The sequence below is a fragment of the Helobdella robusta genome, assembly GCF_000326865.2.
Source record: "Helobdella robusta unplaced genomic scaffold HELROscaffold_20, whole genome shotgun sequence".
Taxonomy (NCBI): Eukaryota; Metazoa; Annelida; class Clitellata; order Rhynchobdellida; family Glossiphoniidae; genus Helobdella; species Helobdella robusta.
This window is the reverse complement of record NW_008704084.1, coordinates 1341714-1368020: the sequence shown is the minus strand read 5'-3', so window position 1 is coordinate 1368020 and position 26307 is coordinate 1341714. Positions and strand designations below refer to the sequence as shown.

At 32.7% G+C, this 26307-nt stretch overlaps 2 protein-coding genes across 2 annotated transcripts; one reads left to right on the top strand and one right to left on the bottom strand.

Annotated features, from left to right (window-relative positions):
- Window positions 1-1117: 1117 nt before the first annotated feature.
- Window positions 1118-5701, bottom strand: HELRODRAFT_186940 (hypothetical protein; the record flags this gene model as incomplete). The annotated part of the gene is made up of 9 exons (XM_009017987.1): window positions 5657-5701; window positions 5226-5387; window positions 4811-5067; window positions 4435-4591; window positions 4112-4243; window positions 3584-3767; window positions 3346-3349; window positions 1372-1437; window positions 1118-1129 (listed from the first exon to the last, which is right to left on the bottom strand). The coding sequence occupies exons 2-9, from the start codon at window positions 5371-5373 to the stop codon at window positions 1118-1120; spliced, it is 960 nt and encodes a 319-aa protein (XP_009016235.1). The 5' UTR covers window positions 5374-5387; window positions 5657-5701.
- Window positions 5702-17850: 12149 nt separating this feature from the next.
- Window positions 17851-24457, top strand: HELRODRAFT_191338 (hypothetical protein; the record flags this gene model as incomplete). Its single annotated transcript, XM_009017986.1, has 9 exons — window positions 17851-17985; window positions 18821-18982; window positions 19931-20013; window positions 20509-20611; window positions 21281-21321; window positions 21502-21550; window positions 21785-21869; window positions 22654-22748; window positions 24060-24457. Coding segments are annotated over 9 exons (1149 nt in total), but the record flags the coding sequence as incomplete, so codon positions are not given.
- Between the last annotated feature and the right edge of the window lie 1850 nt (window positions 24458-26307).

The window sequence follows — 26307 nt, the reverse complement described above, 5'->3', positions numbered from 1 at the left end:
TAAAAAAAAGTCAAAATTAAATGGTCTTTTGGGTCTTCTAAAATTTTATTTGGCTTTTTTTTCAATTTGGCAACCCTGAAACTATATAATGTATATATATATATAATAATATAGTATAATGCCGAATTTTTAATTGATCTTTCTTTTGGTTTAAATAAATCTTTTTTCACTCTTTTGTTTTCATTATCTTAAAATTCCAAGTATTTCCATGTCAAAACATATACAAATATGTTCTCTCCTAAGCGTGACTGATTTGGTAACCCTTAAGAAGTTTAACAAAAATCTTAAAAAGCTTAAGCACCTTAGGTTAAGGCTTAGGTTAAGGTTAAGCCTCAACCTAAGCCTTAACGGTTAAGCAAGGCCATAACGGTTAAGCAAGGCCTTAACCGTTAGGGCCTTGCTTAACCGTTAACGGCGTTAAGCAAGGCCCTATTAATTAATAATTTTATTAATCTTAATAACAAAAACCACTTTTAAAGTTAAACCTCTTTACTAATTATTAATTAACAACCTCTTCTCTCATATCTCATCTCCGATTTCATTTTTCCCCTTGAATGGCGTCGTTCATTGAACGATTTCATAATTAAAAAGAATAATTGAAATTAAATTGGGTTTTATTTTAATAAAATGAAGAAAATCAATCATAAAAAATTAAAAATATAACTTATTTGATTTGAATATTTAATATTCAAATTAATCATAAAATGTACTTCCCTCGAAATTTAGTGAAAAGCATGTTGTTGTTAAAATAAATAATTAAACTATGAAAACAAAAACAAACCCCAGCAGAAATCAGCGGCAAGAAACAGAATGGCCGGACGGAGCGGAGGTACTTTTTCGTTTAACTACAAAATTTAAAAATGGAGTTAACCAACATGGAAAGCTATTGAGTAAGTTTAAATCATCTAGCGCTATTTTTACTGTATCCACAGTAAATTTTGCAAACAAATAATGTCTTTAGATCCGAGCAGAGCTTTTTGAGTTACTAAAAAGCAATAATGGTAGAGGCTCAAAAAAAGAACCAGCAAAAGCTGACATTTGCTTTTGAAATTTGTTTTAATTAAACACACGAGAGTATATAATTGGAATCAAAGAAAGTGAATGCGAGAATAATTTGTTACCCTATACGCTTAGGTTTATTTAAAATATCTAAATTTTTACCGTTGTATAAATATCTGCACAGTGATTGTAGTCAACTTGCCAATAAAGAAGAAATGGAAGCATTTTACGAAGATTCAGAAAAGTGATAAACGAAATTTCTAAATGCAATGATAGGTTCTTGGTAGGAGATTTGAATGCTAAAATAGGGGCAGAGAGAGAGAGAGAGAGAGAGAGAGAGAGAGAGAGAGAGAGAGAGAGAGAGAAAGTTACGATGATTGGGTGAAAAAATAAAAAAATAGGAAACTGAAATGATAGAGAGATATTACTAGAATTTACCTTAAGGAGGGAACTTTTTATCACTAACACTTTGTTTGAAAAAAGACTAAAAAAGAAATGGACATGAAATGAAAATAAGATTGTCGGATTGAAATCCTAACCACTAAAAGACTAAAAATCTTCAATAATAAATAAAACACCACGAGCTAACAAAGTGATTTGTGCAGGCTTTATAAGAAACTGCGATAACTATTCTGATAGGTATTCGGGCTGCTGATGAGCCCCCGGTAGGGACAAAGCACGTATCCAGCCTATTCAAACGAATACTATTCTTTTCTTCTCCCGCTTACTGCTCTTCTTGGTTCGGTGTTCTTAAACAGAAAACGCAACCGCAACAAGATAGACTTTTTTAAATAATAGGGCAAAAGTTGAAATCAGCAGTGATATGATGTAGGAACTATCCAGGAGCAAATATTGATTACTATTATTTTTTTAATTTTCAAATTATTCTCACATGAGTGAAGATAATAAAAAAGACTTGACAAATTAAATACGACACTGAAAATAATCGTGCATTCGGAAAAGTTATAGAAATGAAGTTTTTAAAAGAAGAGAAATTGGAATGTTTTAAAGACATAGAACTGAATAAAAAAAATGCAAAGAAATAACCAGTCAATTGGCCGAGATAGCAAAATTTTTAAGAAAAATGGTCCCGCAAGGAGTTTACGGATAAGTAATAAAACGTCTCTCTGGTTGGTTAAAGAAAAAAGATCAAAATAAAATCTCACGAGAATAGAAAGATCTGAAGCAAGCAATCAAGAAATATGCAAAAACAGACAAAAATATTTGGATTGAAAAGAGATGCGAAGAAATAGATAACAACTTTAGTTGAGGAAAAGTCAGAGGCTTAAAAACTGATAAAACAACTTAGAGAGAATTGACGACAACGACAAGATCAGTGAAAGATACGAACTCATACTGCTTCTAGAAGACAGACAGATTAGTGAAAGATGGGCAGATTATATAGAAAAGCTGTACACAAACGAGAACACATATGACAAAGGAATATCAAGAAATAAAGAAGAAAATTGCAAAAATGGAATATTAAAATGTGAAGTGGAAAAACCCACAATGATGTTTAAAACAATAAAAACTGTGAAATAGACGGTAATCAGCAAAAATACTTAAAGTAACAACGAGATTATTAAAAAGAAAAAGTAGTTTTTTGACACATTTGTCGAATGAATGATGACAGGCTTATGAAAAAGCTGTTTGTCACTCTCCCCTCCAGATTTGTCATTTTTTAAAAACAACGAACTTGATCGTTTCTGGAAAAAATTCGCTTTATACTCTTTATAGAAATTTCGTTAGATAGAATTTGTTTGGGAAAAACTTCTTTATTGCTTAAAAGGTTGTTACATACTATACGTTTATGAGAAACAACATTTACTTTTCCATACTTTATTTATCTATATTTTTAATTTTTTGATATACCGTCCAGCGTCTTCTTGTAGATGAAATTTAATCGAATTGAAACGATAAGCTAGTAAAAAATAACAGCAACATTGGAAATACGTCATATTTATGAGAACATAGATAATAAAAGAAATTAAAGTTAACACCAATAAATAAGAGTAATAAGCATTAATAAAAATATATTTGGCAAATAAAAATTATGCGTGGGTGTGTTGTGTGTGTTTTCTGACTCAATATTTAAAATCATTGAATAAGGTAGTAGAATTAAAAAAATGAATTGAGTTAAAATTTTGTATGATCGCAGCCGGAGTGTTATCAGGTTATTCTAACAACACTTTACTTGAAATACTCAAAAATTACTAACAATCAGTTAAAAAATAATTCACGATTGGTTACTTGGGGTACTTCGTATGTGGTGGACCGAAAAGAAAAATTTCATAGGTTAAAATTAATAATAACAATTTGTCTGTATGAATTTTTAAGCAATAAAACATTCCTGGTAATGAAATATTAAATTATATATTATGATATAAAAAAAGCAAACTAATCTAACAAAAATTTAAATAGCGGATGGATTTATTTTTGTAATATTTTATCGACCAGCTTAAAAGTTTGTGTTTTTTGATTTTTCTATCATTTAAAAACAATTTCAAATTTGTTTTTTTTATTTATTTTTATGTACATAATAGAATTTACAAAAATAATTGAAAACTATCTCAGCAGACTGTACTGTTTTTCTATATTTATATAATAGCCGTTTAGAAAATCGTTGAGATGTTCAAATGTCGGTCTGTCATCAGGGTTTTTATTCCAACATTTCATCATTTCTTCGTACAGTTCTTCAGGACAGTGGGCTGGCTTTGGATGTCTCTTACCTGATTCCAGGAATGCCAACGTTTCTTTCGAGTTCATGTCTACAGAGGAAGTTGTCGTTTCGTTGAATAGTTTTTTCAAATTTAGTTGATTTTATTTTTTCAGTTACTTAGTTCTAAAAACATGCGACCAACCATATAATATTAGTTTTAAAAAATTGTTTACTTGAGTCGTTCGTATCGCGTTCATCATTATTGATTTACGGTCCTCAAACACTTTTGAAACATGTATATTAATAAACCAGTGATGAAATATTATTAACGCTCATTTGAGGTGCACTGATTCTTTCATTGAGTTTTTCACCGTTCAACTTTACAGTTGAACAATAATTTAAATAAACGTCAGTTTTGTTGGACATCAACTTAACTGAATATTTTCAACAGACCTTTGTAAGGAGTTTGTCCGTACGTTGTAATTTCAACGAGCAGAATTCCAAATGCCCAGACGTCAGATTTTGTGGAGAACTGCTTTCGGTAGAGAGCTTCCAGTGCCGTCCATTTTATTGGCACCAAATCGTCTGCAGGGGTCGAGGCGTTGCGTTTTGTTTTGTGAGAATATTGTTTAGTTTCAAATCATATAATTCGAAGTTATTCAAAATATAATAAATTTATACTGTCTACCAAAAATTTAATCATTTCATAAAATAATGCGACAAAATGTATACAAGGAAGTTCATATTTGAAAGCACAACATGATGAATGTAGTTACTTTTCATCAGATCACCCCTGTCCAGGTCCATAATTTTTGCCGTCAGACCAAAGTCAGCAATTTTAACAGCGTTGTCAGAGCCGACGAGCACGTTGCGGGCAGCCAGATCTCTGTGTACGTACTTCTTCATCTCCAGGTACAACATGCCCTCTGCCACCTGGACTCAAATTTATTTTAATATCATTTATATACATTTATATCTTATTATTCAGAAGTTGGTAAATTAAAAAGCAAAACATCAACAAATAATGACTGTTTTTTTTACAAGTTTGTAAGTCTAGAATTGAATGATACCAAGCATTAGTTTTTTTTTACATTTAAAACTAATTTATTTTTCATGCAAAAATTGTCCCTACAAAAAAATTTGAAAACAGACCTGTGATGATATGTTGATTAGTTCTAAAATTATTAAACTCTTTCCTTCATCAGTTCTCAAAAATTGAAGCAAACTGCCCTTGCTGACCAGCTCGGTGACGATGTAGAACGGCTGCTGGTCGGAGCAGACTCCAAGGAGAGCCACAAGTTTGCTGTGCTTCAACTGCTTCATCACCTTAGCTTCTTCGAGGAACTTTTCAGGCTGCATACTGCCAAACTTCATTGCCTTTATTGCTACTGGTTTATTAAACCATTTTCCTAAAAATAGCATTGTTTTTATGTTGAAGCCAAAATATTGTACTGAAATGTATGGAAAATAAGTTTTTTAACATTCACATGTTATAAGTTAAACCAAAATCATAGATCTCAGTGTTCTGTGAATTTTTGCACTTGTTGCAACACCGAAAATGCGAAACCTTTCCAAACTTCTCCGAATTGACCCTGTCCAAGTCTCGTTTCAAAACAGAGCCTATTTCTTGCGATTTCGTATCCATCACCTTGTGTTGGAGGTGATGGCCAGGCTGGAGCCGCGTACGGCATGGGTAAGGTCAGTTTGCAGCACATTCCATCAGCCGATTCTGCGTTGAATGGTGTTACATGAATGTCCCTTATTTAGCGCTAGTCCGTCAAATTGTCAATTTATTCATTGTTACTATAATGACAATAACTCTATAAGCCAGTCGAATAAGCTTTTATGAAATAATATATTTTATGATTTAAAAAAAAAATTTTTATTTTCAATTTAATTAACTTTCGATAATTTTTACAAATATTAAAACCATTTTTTCAAATAACTTAACGCGCGATATAAAATAGTAATTTAAAAAATTCACTGTTAAAAACTTACGTTGAAAATGCGTGATGAGGTCTTCGAGACTGAAGAACGTCTTCTTCGGGTCGATGTAGTACTCGCCCGAGTCCATTCTCTTTATTCTGTAGTGCCTCACCTCCTTCTTGTTTTGCGTTACAATGAGGACAGATAGTGCGATTGCTCCTTTGGATGAAAAAGCAAATTTTCCAATTTAAAAAAATCAGTCACCTCCCAGAAAGTTATCGCTAAATTTCAATATTTGATTTCATATATTTTGAAGTTGAAAACTATGTAAAATAATCTTGCTCAGAAAACCATTCCAAATTATATTTAAATCTTTTAGACGTCTTGACAAACATTGTTGGATATTAAGCCATTAGTTCCAATACATAAAACGAGATTACCAAGGTTCACTGATTCTACACAAACAGGGAACATTCACAAAAATTCAATCGTTTGTTTTACAATTTTTTAAAAATAAAAGCACAAACGTCAAAGTTACAGCACTAATTTGTAATAAACTGAACAGGTTAAACAGGTTAAATGTTCAATTACTCTTTATTTTGAATTTTATACAAAAGTTATGCTACAAATGAAAACTTTTTGCGCCTTTCTTTTTATTGGACATACATTTTGACATTCTATTTCCAAAATTGCAGTCTTGAAAGAGCAGAACTTTTGTTTTTATAAATAAGATTCCTGTATACAGATAAAAAATACTCAAAATCAAGTTTCAGACTTGAGTATGTTGGCAACAGAAGTAATGTAACGTTTAACGTCAGTAAATCATTTTGTATGTGTCAGTTTGTTTGCATTGTTCAACCTGCTTTCATTTTGTGATTTGTTTGCAGTTTGCACGCACATACAAGCTTTTGAATGCTTTGAATGAAATAGTTAAAATGTTCAGCATGATCTTGAGCAGTATCATCGAATTATTCAAATGCTTTATCATTCTAAGTCAAACATGACGATGTACCTTATATTAAAAATCCAATATTATCACTCTTAAGACGTTAGAAAAATTTGATACAAAGTTTTGCATCAATAATGAGAATATCAAGATTGCTACATAGCCACAAATATATTCAAACAATGCAACGAGTCTTTTTACATATCGCCAGGCAGCTCAACACGCACAACAAGCATGAATGAAGCATTTCAAACCTGGTTCTGACTCAGACGTCCTGACTGCGAACATTCCATCCATCGTTCCCGGCAGCATCAGCTGTTTCTCTGTCTCTGGACGTGTTATGTTGCCGTGAAACCAGCTGTTTACATGCAGTTGCAATAATAAACAACACTTAGTTTATTGGATAGTAACATTGAATTAATTATAATAATAATAATAAATAATGATAATGTACGTGAGTTAAAAAAATTTTCCTGTTTCACTATCAATGTAAGTAAAAGAGAACTAAGCGGCGACATGCTTTTAATGCACTGAAATATTAAAAAACTGTGTGATAGTATAACACTTAAACAGAAGAATTACAAACTTTTGCACTTGAACGGCGTCTGAAACCGCCCTGACGTGGTTGTACGGCACGTAACCTCTTTCCGGCGGATCCCTCGTCAGGTTGATCACCAGCCACCACGGACCGTCGCTGGGTTGTTTCAATAATACAATAATCATTCAAACCATATATGTATGTATATTTATATATATATATACATACATTATTATTATTAGGTAGATTTATATAGAACCCTCTCATGAAATCTCAAAGGCGCTGAAACAGATCGCAAGGAAACAACAACCAAAGCACTCATTGCGCAAACAGAAACGTTTTTAGTTCCCTCCTAAAAGATAAAATTGAATGCCCCGAAGCACGCAGTTCCAAAGGCAGGCTATTCCATACAGATGGCCCAACAACTGAAAAATTTCTTGAACCTGTAACAAGATTTGTTGGGGCCACAAAAAGTAAGTCAAGATCATTAGAACGTAGTTTGTAGGAATGCCCTGGAACAAGACGTGCAGTGCATCTATCAATTAGATAGCCAGGTGCAATGCCATTCAAGCATTTGAACATAAGCATTGCAATTTTAAAAGTAATACGTTTTTTAACAGGCAGCCAGTGTAAGTCTCACAAAATTATGCTGACATGATCAGACCTAGAACGTTCAGAAACAAGTTTAGCAGCTCTATTCTGAATATATATATATATATATATATATTCAGAATAGAGCTGCTAAACTTATATATATATATATATATATATATATATATATATATATATATATATATATATATATATATATACAGAGGCGCATATAGAAAGGCCGGAAAAACAGTGGCCCCTGTGTGAGCGGTATTTTTTTTTAAAGTCAGTATAACTCATTGTTTTAACAAAAGCATTGTTTTATGTCAAAAACGGACCAAAAATTGGCGTAATAAGCAATTCCACTATTCCACTTCGCCAAATGCACAATGTGAATGCTTTTATGGCAAAAAACATAACAAAAAATAAGTTGAACTAACGAATTTAAGATTTGAAAGAAATCATTTTTTGTGAACGAGAGGTCGCTGATGTCGCTGCGGTCGGTGTCGTTGGCTGCTGTGTAGTCGTAGATGGCTTTGGCGTATCTTATGTTTTGCTCGTGAGCTGCTCGTTTGGGAATATTTCATAAAATTTATTTAGATCACAATATTGATATATTACGAGTCATAAGCGCCGATTTAGGAAAGGCAGCACTTTTTGCTTGCATCTACAATTATAACTTTTGCTTTGAAATCAACCAGAGAAAAGTAGAAATTGATGTTGCAATAGCTGTTAGGCAGTAGACCAGATTATGATATTGGCAACTTTCAATTAGTATCAACCACAAGAAATTCCAAATTTTGTTTTGTAAGAGTTGCTAGCGATATATTTTCACCCCCTCTTAATAATTTTGGCAAACAGCAGCATCAACATCAGCAGCATCAACATCAGCAGCAGCAACATCAGTAACATCAGCAGCAGCAACATTAGCTGCAGCAACATCAGCAGCAGCAACATCAGTAGCAGCAACATCAGCAGCAGAGCCTCACCTTCGTTCAGTTTCTGCTTCATCTCCCTCATTGACATTCCGACTCCTCTGTTAGTAAATGCAGCAAACAACATTTTAATTTACTTATAACCATGGCAGATAATAATGAATATTTATTTTATCATTAACTTAAATTATTTTATTGCTGATGAATCAATCCGGCAAATAATTTAATTATTTCTTAATATTACCTCAACATTAAAAAGAACACATAAGTTTTAAAAAATGTAATCATTATTTGATTGAATATTTTCAAAGAATGAAACACGATGAAAATTATAAACTTTGGCATGAGTGAGCATCGGTTGAGGACTGCCACGTGCTTCTTTGGTACGTTGATTCGAAACCGCGGAATGACACACATGTTAACCACCGCAAAAGATTCATCATTTGTTCTTTTCAAAGTTTTTAAATTACATATTACCACATTTAAAAATAATTTTCTTAGCTTATTAAGTATATCAATGAAAATACATACCTACATGCTTGATAGAAAGACTAAGGTAGGCAGAAGTAGTTAGAATGAATAGAAGGAATTGAATGAATAGAATGCGAGTAGCATACACGACTGACTTCCTCCATCGTATCAGTGTGTGCGCGTGCGTTTAGTGCAATGCAAGTTAACATTCAATCACGACAACCGAGCACATATTTTAATGAAATATGATTAAAAAATAGAATTGCCATCTTCGACCAACTCGACAATTTGAAGGAAATCTTTCTCAGCGAGGAGACGACTTGGATCGGCCTGCTTACATTTTCCGAATAGAAGATCTGTAAAATGCAGATGATGAAGTTGAGCAAATATTCGTCAAAATAGTTTTAATGGAATTCATTTTATAATTATAATAATTAAAAAATAAGACAAAAAGTTATTTATCATGAAAAAGTGTTATTGTATTTCAAACCAACGATCAGATTGTTAAACAGACTCAGTAGTTAATGAAATAGAACAAACTTCAAAATGATACCTTCATTCTGTAAATAAGATTCAATTTCATTTTCAGTCACTTTTATTTTCATGCTGTAAGGCTTCACGGAGTCCTTGCTAACAAAACCGATCTGTTTAGGAGATGTCGATATTTTACGGACTTTGATGACATTTTCGTTTGGCACGCTGGAAAATGTTTCAGAAAACTTAATCATTACAAATAATTTCATAAGAACTAAATTAATTCACGTTAGTGGCTACATAAAAACTTTCAAACTTACTGGTTCATAAGTTCGAAGATCTCTCCTTTCTTGACATTCAAATTATCTTTCCCCTTCGCGCGGCGTTCTGTCGTGCCCTCCAAGTAAAAACTGTTCGGTGACCCTTTAGGTTGCCAACAAATACAACTCATTATTCATTGCTCAAAACTAGAATTGAAATTTATCAAAGTGAACAAAAGCGAACAATTTTATAAGAAGGCACCTTCAATTTTAACTAACCGAAAGAAAACTCTGAACATTTTAAGTACAATCGTTCAAAAAATTAAAATGTTTTTAAAATAACCTGTCACTGAAGCCTCTCTTTTTATTAAATTGTACCAAAATTATATACCATAAAATCTCTTACTGTTGTTTATATTTTTATAGTGGCCTAATAACAACAACAACGCCAACAAAACAACAACACATAAACAACTTTCTACTGACTTTTCATCTCATCAATAATTTCTTCGCTGCTTAAAATTTTTGTCGACGACACTCCCATCTTGAGGGCTGATGCTATTCCTACTGCTAATTGCATCTAACATTTCACTTTAAAAATCCTATGGAAAAAATGCGCTGTAATATATTTTTGCGTAAAATGCCCAACTAACATTAAGATATAATAAAATGAATCGAGCTCACTATTATTTATTTCAGCCCACTGTTTGGCAGATGAACATTATTTTCTATTGTCTAGCTCAATATTTCTTATGAACCGTTGCAATATGACTGCAACATATTTACTAGCAAGTAAGTCCTTATTCGTTCACAGAGACAAGGAACTTATATAAATCAAAACCATGCTACTTTAACATTCTCTATGTGTTGTTGTGTAGATTATTTTCACATTAATCGCCGCATGTATTTAGCATGCAATAAACCACATTATTTAATTGGTTTTTGTGCTGTTGAATAACAATTTTCGCAACAGCAGCAGGATTTTGACTAGTTTTTTTTTGTGGAATCATGTTTATTGTGCAGATAAGTCACTCGACGTGACGATCGAGTGCAAGCAGCATCTGCATAATAGTTTAATTTAGAGGACACGAATATACATCGTCTTCTGTATATCGTATATATCGAGTTAATTTTTGAATAACTTTATTTTCGATGAGTGTTTGGTTGAAAAAGTTGAATTTATGACATAAATTTAAATTTATTTATGATAAATTTGGCCAAAATTTATAAAGTTATTACTGTTAAATGTAACGACTGTTACAAAAACCAGTTCCTTGACGTTTTATATTATAGTTAATTGTTTAAAATCACTCGTAGAGTGAAAGCAAATGCAATCATTGTTAATAAGAATTGCGACAACAAATATCATTCAAACACGTCTTTATCATATGAACCATAACTAGGTAAACAGACAGTCGGTATTTGTGTTATACTGTAACTTGTAACACATAATAAACGTCTGCGGATGATTCGAAATTTTTAAAATTTAAATTTTTTGAGCGCAAAAGTAATGCGACTAATTTTTACATATCATTATTTTATTGTATCTATTAAATGTTAAAATGATGTCTTTTAAACAATAAAAAATTAAATATTGAGGTCAAATCGTTGTGTCAAGATTATCTTTTGATTGGTAACTCAAACGTAGAGGGCACTATGAGGATACCACAATTTGAAAAATCATAAAATGCAAGCACAGCACGCGAATTTTATTTAACGAGAAACAACTATAATAATAATGATGATACTTATACTTATTCATTTTCAAATTATGTCTAATTATACATTAAATTTTTTCATTTTATTCAAATTTTTTTTAACCGGTTTACCAAATATGTAAATGACTTTTGAATAAGTTGTTATACCTGTTACAAAAACAACACAGGAAAAATTTGCAAAAAAAATCTTCGTAACTGGGTCAGTTGTGAAGAAGTTTCACCGTTATTTGACACACAGTCCCAGGAAAATGATTAAATTCACCCATCAAATTTATAATATTTTCAAAAGATCATTAAAATTAATTTTTATTTCAATTTCCACGTTTTGTGTGATTAACCCGAGTTCTACGAAGCCGTTATGAACTGTTACAGAAATTTTATATCCAGAGAATGGCCTAAACAAAGATAGCATGAATGATATTCAAAATAATTTAATTATTTGACTGCAATTATAAACATCATAGACATCCTTATATTTAGCATTTATGTGCAACGCAATTATTCTTCGAATTACATCAAAAGCTTATTTGATTGAGAGGAGTCGATGCATGTGATGATGAGAGTAGTGAATTATAAACATTCATGCACCTATGTGCCTCAATTGTTTGTTTACATCGCGAACAGTGGCGGATCGGTAGCGGATCTTGACAACTAGATCCTGACGGATCTGTGACGGCTAGATCAGCCATTGTTCACGGATTATTTACCAATAAGTCAGACCAGTTATTTATTGGGTATTAAAATTTATTCACCATTTATTGTGTATTAGTATTTTATTTACTATTAGTCTCATTGTAAGTATCGTCAACAGTGATAGCTTTCTATGAAAGCTTCTGTTTTGAAGAGCTGTACTTAGTTGTAGGCAGGAATATAAATTGATAGGAATTTAATTAACGAAATAAAGTAGAAAGGTGACAAATAATATATAAATATTGAAAGGATTGCTGCATAATGTCGTCTCAAGTGAGACATTTTCAAACATCATTTATATTCTGTTTAAAAAATTATATACTTTTTTTATTATACAATATTGTATGAATTCTACCGAATTGTTGGCATTAATCAATTTAAAGTTTTCATGATAAACTTGGAAAATAATTCTATTTTCAATAAATTGAACAATTTTCAGAAAATTATATTAAGAAAATCGAAAAGATATTGATTAATGCCAACAATTCGGTAGAATTCATCCAACATTGTATAAAATATAATCTCCTTCCAACTTTTTTTTCATTAGGAACGTTGAGAAACAGTTTAATTTAAAACAAAAAAATTGTTACCATGACCGAAAGTTTGCCTCAATAAATTAATAATAAATAAAACTCCATCATAATTGTACTTTTATATGTTAAGTTACATTCTGATTTTTTTTATTATGTAGATAGATTCTTAGCGTTCCTACTTATCAGAAACAGCTGTCCATCATTATGTTTTTTGTTTTTTCTGAAGCCTTGTTAAATATATTCGGGTTAAGAATTTTTTTCACTATTTAATAATTTAATTATTTGGATTTAAATGCATTTTCTTATCCCGTTTAGAAATGTGTGTGTTTTTAAAAACAAAAGATCTGATGAATGTATTTATTAAGCACTATACAAACGTTATTTAATTTAGCGTTGAATCGGTATTTATCATTTACACACCATTAAATATATAAATATACTATTTCATGAAAATGTCAAAATAATTTACAATAACATAAAACATAAATCAAAAACACATTTTATTATTCTAAAACTATATCTCAAAACTATAAATTTTATCCAAATAAATTGAAGCCACTTTCCCAAGCGAGCTGCCACTACTGCCACAGATCCGTGACCGCAACAGACAGAACAGAAGGTGGTGGTCGTATCTACCACAAGTCCTGCTTCAAGTGTCGCACATGCAAGAAGGTCTTGCAGTGAGTTGACGGTTTCTAAATTTTCATACCATTTAATTGAAACTATCAATCGTCAAACGTACTGCATCTCAAGGCAGCTATCTCAAAATTGTTCTTTCAAAAACTTCTCATATATACCTATACTATCTGTTTTCCACTTTTAAAGTAAAAAAGTCATTTGTTGTCAGAGCAACAACGAAGAGATCAAGTCTTTTTCCATCCAATTGTATAATAAAATAATTGAAACAATTTTTTGAAGAGCCTGAAGAGCCCAACAAATATTTGCTAGCTAACAGACTGTCGGATGCAAAACCCTGTCTCGTGAAGATATGCCGTTTGAATCGTAAGAAAGCGTAACACAATCTCAGACCGAACAGAATATGGCTGCAAATATCTGATCCTAAGTTTTATAACTTTACTGACCTGTTAGCAAAAAATAATCTTAACTTGGGCGAGTGATGGCCTGGTGGTTAAGGTAACCTAAGGTCAAAAGATCCCAGCCAATCACATGATTCGTGTGTAATGCGTCGTTTAGCAAATATTCACTTACGATGTTTGTGGCGTGTTGTTGAATTCTCCAAACTTAGGAAATGGGTAATGACCATTAACCTTTTACAGATGATGATAAGTCATTTTTGCTGCATCGATAAATGAAAAACACTTTCTGCAATGTTCCATGAACTTCTTCGACAATGGCAGCGAATAGGAATCTGTTTTACATATTTTAAGAAAGACAAAAACATTTTTTAAATGGTCTTGATAATCTATGGAAAATCATCCTCATTTAAAAACATTTTATTTTCACCCCTTAAATTTTTGAATTCTTCAATCAAAATTCCGGCCAATTTTTTATATACATATGAAATAATAAACACATGAATGATTTCACAACGTGTTGATATGATATAGGGAAGCTATCTTGAAAAATGACTTGATTTCAAAATAAATTATAAATGTTAGAATTCATAAATATTAATTAAAAGCTTCAAAATGCCAACAGGTTGGGCAACTACGTTCAGGCGCATGGACATCTCTACTGCAAGGCTCACTACAAAAGTGAAGTTCTCTCGAAGAACGCACGTGCTTAACTAACTCGGCATATCTTCGAAACTCTCTTAGATAGAAAATTAACTGCTTAATTTCAATTTATTTTTAAAAATTTTCAAAAAATATTAGATTCTTTCTCAGACTTATTTATTATTCGACAATTACAATTTTTTGAACAGACGTTTTCGTATTATATGAAACTATGATTTTATAAATATAACTATCGGCAACGTTACTATTACATAGTTAATTAATCAATTTATAATAAAAATTATTTTATATGTATGACCGTTTGTTTGATTTCAACATTAAGAAGAAAACGTTTTAGGATTTGTTTAATTTTTCATGCTTTAATATGTCAAAAAATTTAAACCTTCGAACTTCGAAAGATTTATATTTGTTATACTTGTTTAAAATTTCTAAATTTTCAAAAAATCAATATTAATTATCGTCACACATTCATTTTATAATTGATGCAGGGTGACTGCAGCGGACGATCATTTACTTTACAGCGTAAAAATACAGTGTAATGACGTAATTCCTTTTAGGTCAACGTTCAGATGAAACATTTGATTTCACTTCCTATGTTGAATTCAAAAAAGTTTTCAGTTTATTCGCTCAACATCCATGAGTTTTAATTTGTCTACGTCACTGTATTAATAGGAATTGAGCTATAGTACGTTAATACCCAAATTAATACCGTGATATATTTGCGAGATTATATAGGGGAAGTATTTTTGTATAATAATGATAATAATAATAATGGATGCGTTAAGTCAATGTTGTTTATGTTTTCAATTAAATAAACTGAATAGGATATGGCAGTTTAAGTTTAGAATTTAAGGCTTGGTTTTTTATTATAAATATGGGTTTTCTACTTTTATTGTTAGCCGGTAGACAAATTGAAAGTTTTAAAAGTGAAGCGCGATTCAGCGTTTAGAATGTTTTGATGGTTGCCAAGGTGTTTGTGAGGTTTCGTACTGCACAGTTTCCAGTTCAAAAATTATTTAACTAATTTACATGGTAATTATTAAAGTTTTTAATTTTCTATAATAATCATTTTGTCATTAACAGTAGTTGTTTTTTTTTAAATAATAATTTTCAATTTTTTGCTTACCTTTTTATAATTTATTTTATTTCATAGTTTATTTTATATATAAAATAAATTATATTATATATAATATAATAATTCTTATACATAATTAATATATTATAATATAATATTAATTTAATAAATAAATAAATATACTATATAATATATAAGTCATAAAATAAAGAATAGAATAAATTTGCAGCTAAGGCAAAGCCTTTTGCTTGCCACCATAATCATAATGTAATTTGTAAAGTTGTGAGCAGAATTTTTAGGCATAAATAATTCAAATAATTAAAAATAAGATGTTTGGTTAAAAATGTTCAGTTTAACTTTACCCCTTTTGGTTTGACATCTACATCCATATATATATATATATATAGAATTCACTCTGCTCAAATTTATCTAAGACTACCTTGGCTGATTTGACCATATTTTCAGGTAGGCCATTCCAGTCATTTACTATTCTGTTGGTGGAGTAATATTTTCTAACATCCATTAAATCAACTTCATACCATTTCCTCTTGTCGCCATGGTAGGTGCGTAGTCTGGTTTCATATCGACATCTAGCAGTCCATTAAGCAATTGATAAGTTGTATCATGTCTCTTCTTTTTCATTTGTGAACAAGTGAAAATGAAACTCAAACGTCAAAATAAATTGAGACACGCCGGTACTTATTGAATTAAAAAATTAATAAATTCATGTATTGAGGAATTTACTTTTTCAAATTTTTAACCATTAATATTTTTATTATGCTATTGCTGAATAATTTTAAATACTTTGACAGTGTATTGTAGACATTAACTTAATTAACAAGATAAACAACAACCACCACAAAATAAAATCAGAAGAAATAAGAAACAACGACAAATATTTCAAACCTTTGTATCTTTCTGAAAACATTAACGAGGCTGTAGTGATTCGTTGTATAAATATTATAAATATAATATAATAAGAATATAAAAATTGTATATTATTTTTCCTGTTCATAATGTAAATAACTTCCCATCAGATTTTTTTAATGCTTTTAATATGGTATAATAATAAACATTGCTAACTTTTTAAACATTTACTATTTTGCCCTTATCCTATACATAATCACATAAATTTTACAATTTTCGCATTAATAATACAATCGTTTGTTGGTTAAAGCATTGAGATCATATATGTCCGTTCAAAAACAAATATATAAGTTAGTTTGTTTAGTTGTTGGACTAACAGACTGCTTGTTGTCAATTGATTACTGTTAAATATTTTAAAAGTTTATCTTCAGCTGTAATTTCAAGTAGGACATGAGACCTAAAAGCATTGCTTGAGCATTGCAGTGTAATGTGCCTCTATTTATTTGGCCCAATTGTGCGATGATCTTTGGAAAATCCGTTCAGCCTGTAAACTCTAGTCACTTGCCTTGCTGGGTTTGCAGAGTCGGGGTGGGCAGCAAGCAATTCAGTCAGATGTCTACCATGTCAACGGTGGTGACATAGACGTCGCTCAGAAATAACTGGCTCACTAATGACAGTGACCATTTCGTCTGCCTAGTTATACTATGTTATATTGACATACGTAGCGCCTGTTTTCATTGCGTATAACGAATAACAATGCGAAAATAAAGCGCTGTGTTCTGAATGAACCTCAACTTGTTAAGTTCCATCTCGTTGAGTTAGGAGTTACAATATTTTGCAGCTGGATGCGAGATTTCATTGCATAAAAATTAAATTTTTTAAACATTACGCGAAGTTCTATTGCATTTTTTTATATTAATTTACTACTACAACTAACGCGATGTTGTTTGTCTCGGTACGTTCGTTGTACGTTTTTTAAGAAGGTGGAAGGTGTTCAACTTTTTTGTTGACTCGAGAATACAAATTTTTGATACGCCGGTTGTACATCTGTGTACTACAACATTCACTCACCTGTCCTACTGAATGTAAAAATATTTCTGAAGTAACGGTGTACACTCACGTAAACAAACGCGTGCAACAATTCGTAATGTTGTGCATTTGTTTTTCGTGCCAACGTAAGTGAATGAACCAACACATGGCACATTGCTGCAGTCTTGCACCATATGGTCTCCACTGCTTACTTGCCTGCTTCGTTGGCTGCTTCACCATTCAATTTTATACTATTGCTGCTACTGATATAACGTTTCTAAACTCTTTTTAATGATTTTTATGTAATAGTGTGCGTATATATCCAGGTGTGCGTGTTTATATTTACAACTTTTTCTCTTTCACGAGAATATTTTGTAATGGAATACTTTTTATTCATTTTCGATACTTTTTAAATTAAATGTTGTAGGAGGACACTTACAACATGAAGACGTTAAACAAGTTGAGCAAGAAAGAGGATAATTACAACGGCTTCGTTTCCAAGTTGGGTCTTTACGAGGAAAAGAGGCAGCAACTGCAGGCCATGAGGAAGGAGGAGTACAACAAGTTCATTGCGCAGGTCTGCAGGTCTACCTGCTCATCTCGCTGCCCATTCCTTTCTTCAGTAATCTCTCTCTGTCTCTTTCTCTCACTCTCTCTCTCTTTCTCTCTCTCTCTCTCTTTCTCTCTCTCTCTCTCTTTCTCTCTCTCTCTCTCTCTCTCTCTCTGAATTTATAACATTTGTCTTTAGTTGACCTATCCAGTTCATTCATTCATTCGTTCGTTCGTTTTCGTTCATTCATTCATTCATTCATTCATTCATTCATTCATTCATTCATTCATTCATTCATTCATTCATTCATTCATTCATTCATTCATTCATTCATTCATTCATTCATTCATTCATTCATTCATTCATTCATTCATTCATTCATTCATTCATTCATTCATTCATTCATTCATTCATTCATTCATTCATTCATTCATTCATTCATTCATTCATTCATTCATTCATTCATTCATTCATTCATTCATTCATTCATTCAATCAGTCATTCATTCTTTCTTTCTTTCATTCATTCAATCAGTTGGTCACTTTTTCATCAAAATCAGTTATTCATTTATTTATTTACTTTTTCAATGTATTACAATGGGTTTACTATTCATAACGAGCTAGTGTAATAGTCAAGATGCCTGGTCGTGATTTAGCGGTGACCTGGTTTGAATGCACAGATTCCTGCCTATTATTTTCCTGTCGTCATCGTCATAATCATCTTGATCACTGTCATCGTCATTACCATCACCAAAAGGCGAAAAGCATCAACGTCACCGTCATATATCATTACTACATTTTCCACTCTTTAATCCGTTAACTCTTCCATTAGTAATAACTGTGTGATCAAAAAAATTTTCCAGAAGGAATCGAAATCCCCAAACAACAACAACAACACAACTACCAACAACAACAATATGATTAACAACAAGAACAACCTCAGCAACATCAACAACAACATCAACAACAACTTCAATAACAACAATAACAACAGAGCACGAGCGGGGGATCTACTTTCAAACGAGGTTCGTCGATTTTTATGTAAATTATTTTGTGATTATTATGTAAATAATAATCACATCAGTCGTTTTAATAGTAACATTAACGTGAACTCTTTTAATAGCCAAAAATTAAATGAATTTGAAATTTTTGTATAGGATTAATTAAAAAATAATAAGTTAAATAAATAAGAAGTGTAAACTCTGCCACTGGCACATGTAGAGCGCCAGATAAATGTACCCAAAAATCAAAATAGCAAATTAATGAAACGAATAATTTTTAAACTCATAATTTTATTTATTTCATTATTATTTATTTATTTTCGCCGATTCACACTGCCTTGCACGTTGTTACTTTCACTGCCTTTGACAGAGTTTGATTTGAAGTTGGTTGAAGTTGGTTGATCTGCAGATTGTATCTGCAGCTGTCAATGTTGTTTGATGACCACATCACGTACAATTCATTAATGTCTTGTTGAAAGAAGTCGGTTACGAATCTTGAAGAGACAAATTTTAGTTGTTGTGCGTACATCATATCTACTGGTGTTATTTCAAAAATGACTGAACAATGTATATAACCGGAGTTATCTGGACTGGTTATGAGATTGAAGAACGTTTGTCTCTTTCATATTGTCTGAGACTCTTCAGATTGGTCTCTTGACACATGGCTAATTCCAGAATTACGTTTTTGTAATTTTGAAGAATGACAATGCCATGTCTGTGTATGTTGATCAGTTGGAACATTGACCGAATAGCTTTTTTCAAATAAGAGACAATTTTAATCTTAACCGATCCCTGCCTGCACCCTATTTTGCCTTTCTGGGCACCTCCCTCGACCAACCACAGACCCACCTCAAGTGATGTTGAGAACCACAGACGAGACACAATGCGCATGCTGTTCTACCTACCCAATCTGAAGAGTTTATGTAATAGATTTTAACAAACAAATAAACAATCAAACAAACAAACCAACAGACTGCCACAAGATCATCATCATCATCGAGACCAACATATGAAGATATACTGCAGAGGAAAAGATTGGAGGAACAGAACTACAGGTGTGTAGTTTGCCGTGTATTTTTGCCCACGTGTGTGTATCTGTATGCGTGTGTTTCTAATGCGTGGGTATCAATCTGTGTATTTATGTGTCAGTTCGTATGTATGAGTATGTGCGCGTGTTAGCAGCGTATGCATGCTGCATGATGCATGCTGATGATGTTAATGAGTATAACTAACTACGCCGATGTGTGTGTGTGTTTATTTTTTTTAAAATTTAAGTTTAAACGTGTTTTGCTTCCCATGTGGTTGTTGGTTGATGATTTGCAGCTGACGACTACTAAGCTGAAGTTCTGGTCTCTATACACGCGAATGCTAAACCTTTTGAAATGTCTATCAGTCATGTAGATATGTAGATATGTATAAATGTTTAAAGTATTCAGAGACACATATAACATTGCACTTACACACACACACAAACACACACATACACCACATATACACCACACACACACACACACAAACACAAAAACAAACACACACACGCACACAAACAGACAAAACTCCAACTTGAACCTTCTTGACGCCTCCACAACAGCCGCCTACCCCACCATCAACAGCAACAACAGTAACAACAACAGCAACAACAACAACAAAATGGTTTGTGATTTGACCGCTTTACTCAACATTTTCGTTTAATACTACTTTTAATGTTCAACAACATCGTATTTTTTCGCGTTTCATCATGTCACGTTCCCACTTACGATGTGTTTTATGGTGTTTTGTTTTATTATGTTGTTGTTGTAGTTGTTGTAGTTGTAGTTGTTGTAGTTGTAGCTGTTGTTGTTGCAGTTGTTTCAATGATATTTGTTACTTAACTGTACAACATCTGATTAATTTCTCTGTCAATTTATTTCCATCGAGCGATTCATTTTTGTTCGCTTGTTTTGATGATAAAAATGATGTCGCAATCGATCGTAATGATGTCTGGTGATGGTGATAGTAATCACGACGATAACAATGATGATGATGGTGACGATGATGATGATGGTGACGATGATGATGATGGTGACGATGATGATGATGGTGACGATGATGATGATGAAGATGACGATGATAAAGATGACGATGGTGACGATGATGGTGATGATGATGGTGATGATGAGGGTGACGAAGATGATGATAGTGATAATGATTGTGATGATGATGATTGTGATGATGATGACGATGATGATGGTGACGACTATGGTGATAGTGACGATGATAAAATAAATAACCACCAAAGCAAAATTATCAATAAAAATTAAACCGATGTTATATATTGACCAGATAAGTAACGTGAATAACGTGCCTACTCAGGAACCAATCAAGTATGTTTTCATCATCATCATCATCATCGTAGCTATCATCATCATCATCATCATCATCATCGTAGCTATCATCATCATCATCATCATTATCATCGTAACTATTATTATTATCATCATCATCATCATCATCATTATCGTCATTGTGATCGTCGTCGTCGTCATCATCATCATCACGTACAGACCAGACCTCATCAGACACGATCCCATCAACATCGCCTCGCCATCCAAGGTTTTTTTGAATGTCATTTCTTTTATTATTATTATTATTGTAGTGGTAGTAGTAGCAGCAGTAGCAGCAGCAGTAGTAGTGGTGGCTGTAGCAATAGTAGGAGCAGAATGTTTACAAAACATTTTCTACCAGTTTGATGTTTTAAAACACCCAATCAATTCAATCATCCTACCATCCATTTATGTAAAAATAAGCTACCTAACAATGTCATTTGCTGTCGTTGGTGTTCTCCAGGTTGTTGTTCATCCTTCACAAACAGCAACAACTGCCACACATCCCAACAAGTTTGCTGCAACTGAGCCCGCCACTTTGATGATAGGTTTGTGTTAGTTGGCTGGTGGATTGATTGATTTTTTGGTTGATTAGTTGGCTGGTTGATTGATTGATTTGTTGGTTGGTTAGCTGGTTGGTTGATTGATTGATTTGTTGGTTGGTTGGTCGGCCAATCTCTTGCGAGAAGAGCTAGTTTGTATGTTATCGTTTCTGGTATACAAAGCCAGTGCAGTTCATCTCTGACGGATTAGTATAATGGATCAAACTTTGAGACGCCAGCAACAGATTGAAGATCATCTTGCAGCCGAAGTTTGAGACGCCAGCCAACAGATTGAAGATCATCTTGCAGCCACAGTTTGGTCCCTCGTGTAATCATATTACGGAAAATTACGGAAATCAATCCTATTGTAGATGAAACTGCAAACAAGGACTTTTGCTGAACCGGCTGTCAGGTATCGTCTCTTCTGATTGCTTTTAGCCTGTCTAGTTGAACATCGTCTACAAAGTTGACTTATGTAATATTCCATCGAGAGGTCTGCCTCCGACACACAACCGAGATTTGTTACTGTGGCTCGGAAGTCACCTACCTGACGGGTGTGTGAGGCGTTCTCGACCGCATGTGTTTGCTCGGTTTTTTGACCTTTCATCTTAGTTTATTTGCGGTCATCCTATGCCCAACTGCGCTACCGTGTCTGTGAGGACTTCAGACGGATGGTGAAATGAGTTTGTTGACTCAATGATTATGTGAATGAATGAGTGAATGAACAAACGAACGAATAAATGAATGAATGAATGAATGAATGAAAGAATGAATGAATGAACGCTGACAGGGAAGGAGTTGTCGGCAGAGGAGAACTATAGAAAGAAGGAGCAATACAGATTGGAATTGTTCAAACAGATGAAAGAGAAACAACAAAACAAGTTGGTTGTTTGTGTGTGTGTGTCTGTATGTGTGTGTGTGTTTGTTTATTTTTTAGATGTTTATATGTTTGTTCTTATATTGGTTTGTTTGTTTGTTCATATGTTTGGATGTTTGTTTCTGGTTTATTTATATGAAAGTTTACTTAATTTTTGTGTCTGTTTTGATGTTTGTAATTGTGTTTTTGTTAGTGTAGTTGGTGCTAATTTCTTTTGTTGCGTCGTGATCCCATGTTATTATTATTATTATTAGTGTTGTTGTTATCGTTGTTGTTATTGTTGTTCTTTTATTGATGCTTCCTATTAATTACTTATCAAGAAATTTAAAATTTTATGACCAATATTTTTGTTGCTTTTGTTGTTGATGTTGCTGTTGTTGCTGTTGTTGTTGTTGTTGATGTATTTAATGTTGTCGTGGCTGTGAGCGTTATTTTACTGCAGCTGGTTAAGTTGATGTCATTATTTATGCTCGAATCTGTGAAGCTATTGATTTTATTGATTTGTTAAGTTTCTGAAGCATTATTCACGTTTGCGTTGTTGTTGTTGTTGATGTTGTTGTTGTTGCTGTTGCTGTTGATGTTGTTGTTGACGTTGTTGTTGTTGATGATGTTGTTAATTGCATCGATGTTGTTGTACATGTTAACTACATTTTTAAGTTTTTGTTGTGTGGTTGATGTTTAGTTGATGTGTTGTTGATGTGTTGTTGATGTATTGTTGATATGTTGTTGATGTGTTTTGATGTGTTGTTGATGTATTGTTGATATGTTGTTGATGTGTTTTGATGTGTTGTTGATGTGTTGTTGATGTGTTGTGTGATTTGTTTTGTCAATCTGACAGACTGACATAATTTTAAATGCCGTGATGATATGGTGCTAGTAGAGAGTTTTCGAACCCGGTCACAACGCAATAACGACTCGAGACGTGACATTTCTACCCGCTGAGCTAACTAGCCGACTTAAAAATTCATTTTTAAAAAATATTTTTACCTTTTATGTAATTTCTATCGACTAGTTTATTTCAACTGCTGAATGATGATACCGGTTATTTAATGTCAGTTGACTTTTTTTAAGTTAATTATTTGCCGTCATGACTGCTGGTCAATTTTTAACCGTATATTTGCATTATATATAACGTTTGCTGTGTGTGTGAAGCTAGGCCACCTGATTTCTATTGTTACTAATTTGTTGCCTTCAGAAGCAATAGTTTATCGCTTGCCTGTCAACCGTTACAAACTGATCGAAGGCAGTTATTTATTTATTACTATCGCATAATCTCTCAAACATAAATTTGTTGTACTTTTGTTGTTGCCGCCAGATTGAATCGTGAGAATGCACCGCAAGTTGCGCAACAAAACTTCCACGACAACGATGTTGCCAAAAATAACAATTTGAACAACAAAAATAACAACAACAGTTACAACAACGTTGATTTTTCAACAAAGCCGAATGATATTAACGCAACACCATACAACAATTTTGACAGCATCAACAACAACAACAACAAGACTTTATTGGAGAACAACTTTCATTACATAAACAGATTTAACGCGAACAACATCAACAACAACAACAATCCGTTGAGTGAACAGGCACTTCAGCAACAACTTCAGCTCATGAATCTATACAGAATGTACAACAACAACAACAACAATCCCAACAACATCAATTTCCACAACAACAACATTCCTTCAACTTTATACAGCAACCCGATACCTTTACTCTCATCTGATCTCAGGTTGTATGCCATATAACAGCACGTTTCTCATCACATTATTTCATTACGTTAATATATACATTAGATAGATTGACATGAAACTCACTTTTCCATTCAGAGGATCTATATCCATCTATCATGATGTATCTATCTATCTTTCAATAAAATATCTCACTTAAATTTCAGTTGAATTAATTTTTTTTGTTGGAAACCGGATGCATATTTGCGCTGAACAATCAACTTTTATGAAAATTTATGAATCACCCAATGATCGTCAACTGTTATTGTTATAAATAAGAACAACGAATGAATATTTTTTTAATTTTTGTATAAAAATACGTCAAACAAATTGAAAACAAAACTCTATGACCGAGTATCCACTTTCACTTTCACTCGCACATACGTACAAGTTTAAATTAACTTCCATCATGAAAAATACAAAAAACCAACACCATTGATCCGAAACAGTTGCTCGCACGATCATTTTCTCCAACCACTTTTGATGGCTTGCAATGTTTTCACGTGCACCTACAATTACTTTTGATCTTTCTTTGTAGTAGTAGTAGCATAAGCAGCAGCAGTAGCAGCAGCAGTAGCAGCAGCAGTAGCAGCAGCAGTAGCAGCAGCAGTAGCTGTAGCAGCCGTAGTAGTAGCGGTAGTAATACTGGTAGTAATCGTCTGTTGGTTGGTTAGCACAGTGACCGTTGTGTAGTTTGCACAGATTATTTTTTTCAATTTATTTTGTTATTTATTAGACACCTATGTGGACTGCACAAATATCTGTCCGATGATATCATTAATATCATTAATATCATTGATATAGTATCATAGTATCTGCTAAGAATTTCATAACATTTTTACATTCTAAGTTGGCGTCATTCCTAAGACTAATGATATTTATTTGATGTGTGTTAATTATTGATGAGGAGAGGAAGATGACGACGACAAATGAGTGCAACATATGACGACGATGACGTCATCATACATTCGTGGTATTGTTGGCGGGGAAGAGGTTGATTAGGGGCTGCTGTTGAAGTTTCATGTTGTATTTCAAATGGCAGACGATTAAAATAACGGTGAACAGCGGTCTGTCTGGCGGGAATTTTGTTGCTTCTGTAGATTTGAAAATATGATAGAAATGATATGTTAATCACATCATCATCCATCGTTACACCATTTGAAGTAATTATTCACCACTCATTTCAACTTTCACTTTCGAACTAAATTAACACTGATGCACGCACCGAACAAAACAAAACAGCTTGCTGACCACTAACCCTTACGTCAACCCCTACACATCCAACCTCATGCTTCCACCACCTCCACTACCACCACCACCAAATCCCCCCTACATACCAAACAACAACAACCTCAGGTATACTGCACTTTTTTATTTTTTGATTAATATTTTTGATTATTATTTTTATTATTCTCTTATTATTTTATTTTATATATTATTTATTCATATTTTCATTTGCACATTTTTTTATTTTGCCGGATGATTGATTTGATTATTTTTGAATTGAATTTTTAAATTAATTTATTATTCAATCTATTCACATATTTTTCAAATTTAATTACTCATTGCTCGTTAATTGGTTTCACGAATGGAAGATTCGTATTATGAATAGTTGTTATTGCAACTGCGGAAGAAATATTTCGCACCATGATTACAAATTTCAACACAAACTTGTCATTCATCAATGAAATGAATCAATCAATCGATCGTTTGTTCGTTCGTTCGTTCGTTCAATCGATCGAACGAACGAAGAGTTGATGTCGTCGTCGATGTCAATCAATCGATAGATCAATCAGTCAATCAACCAATCAATCAACCAATTAATCAAACCAAC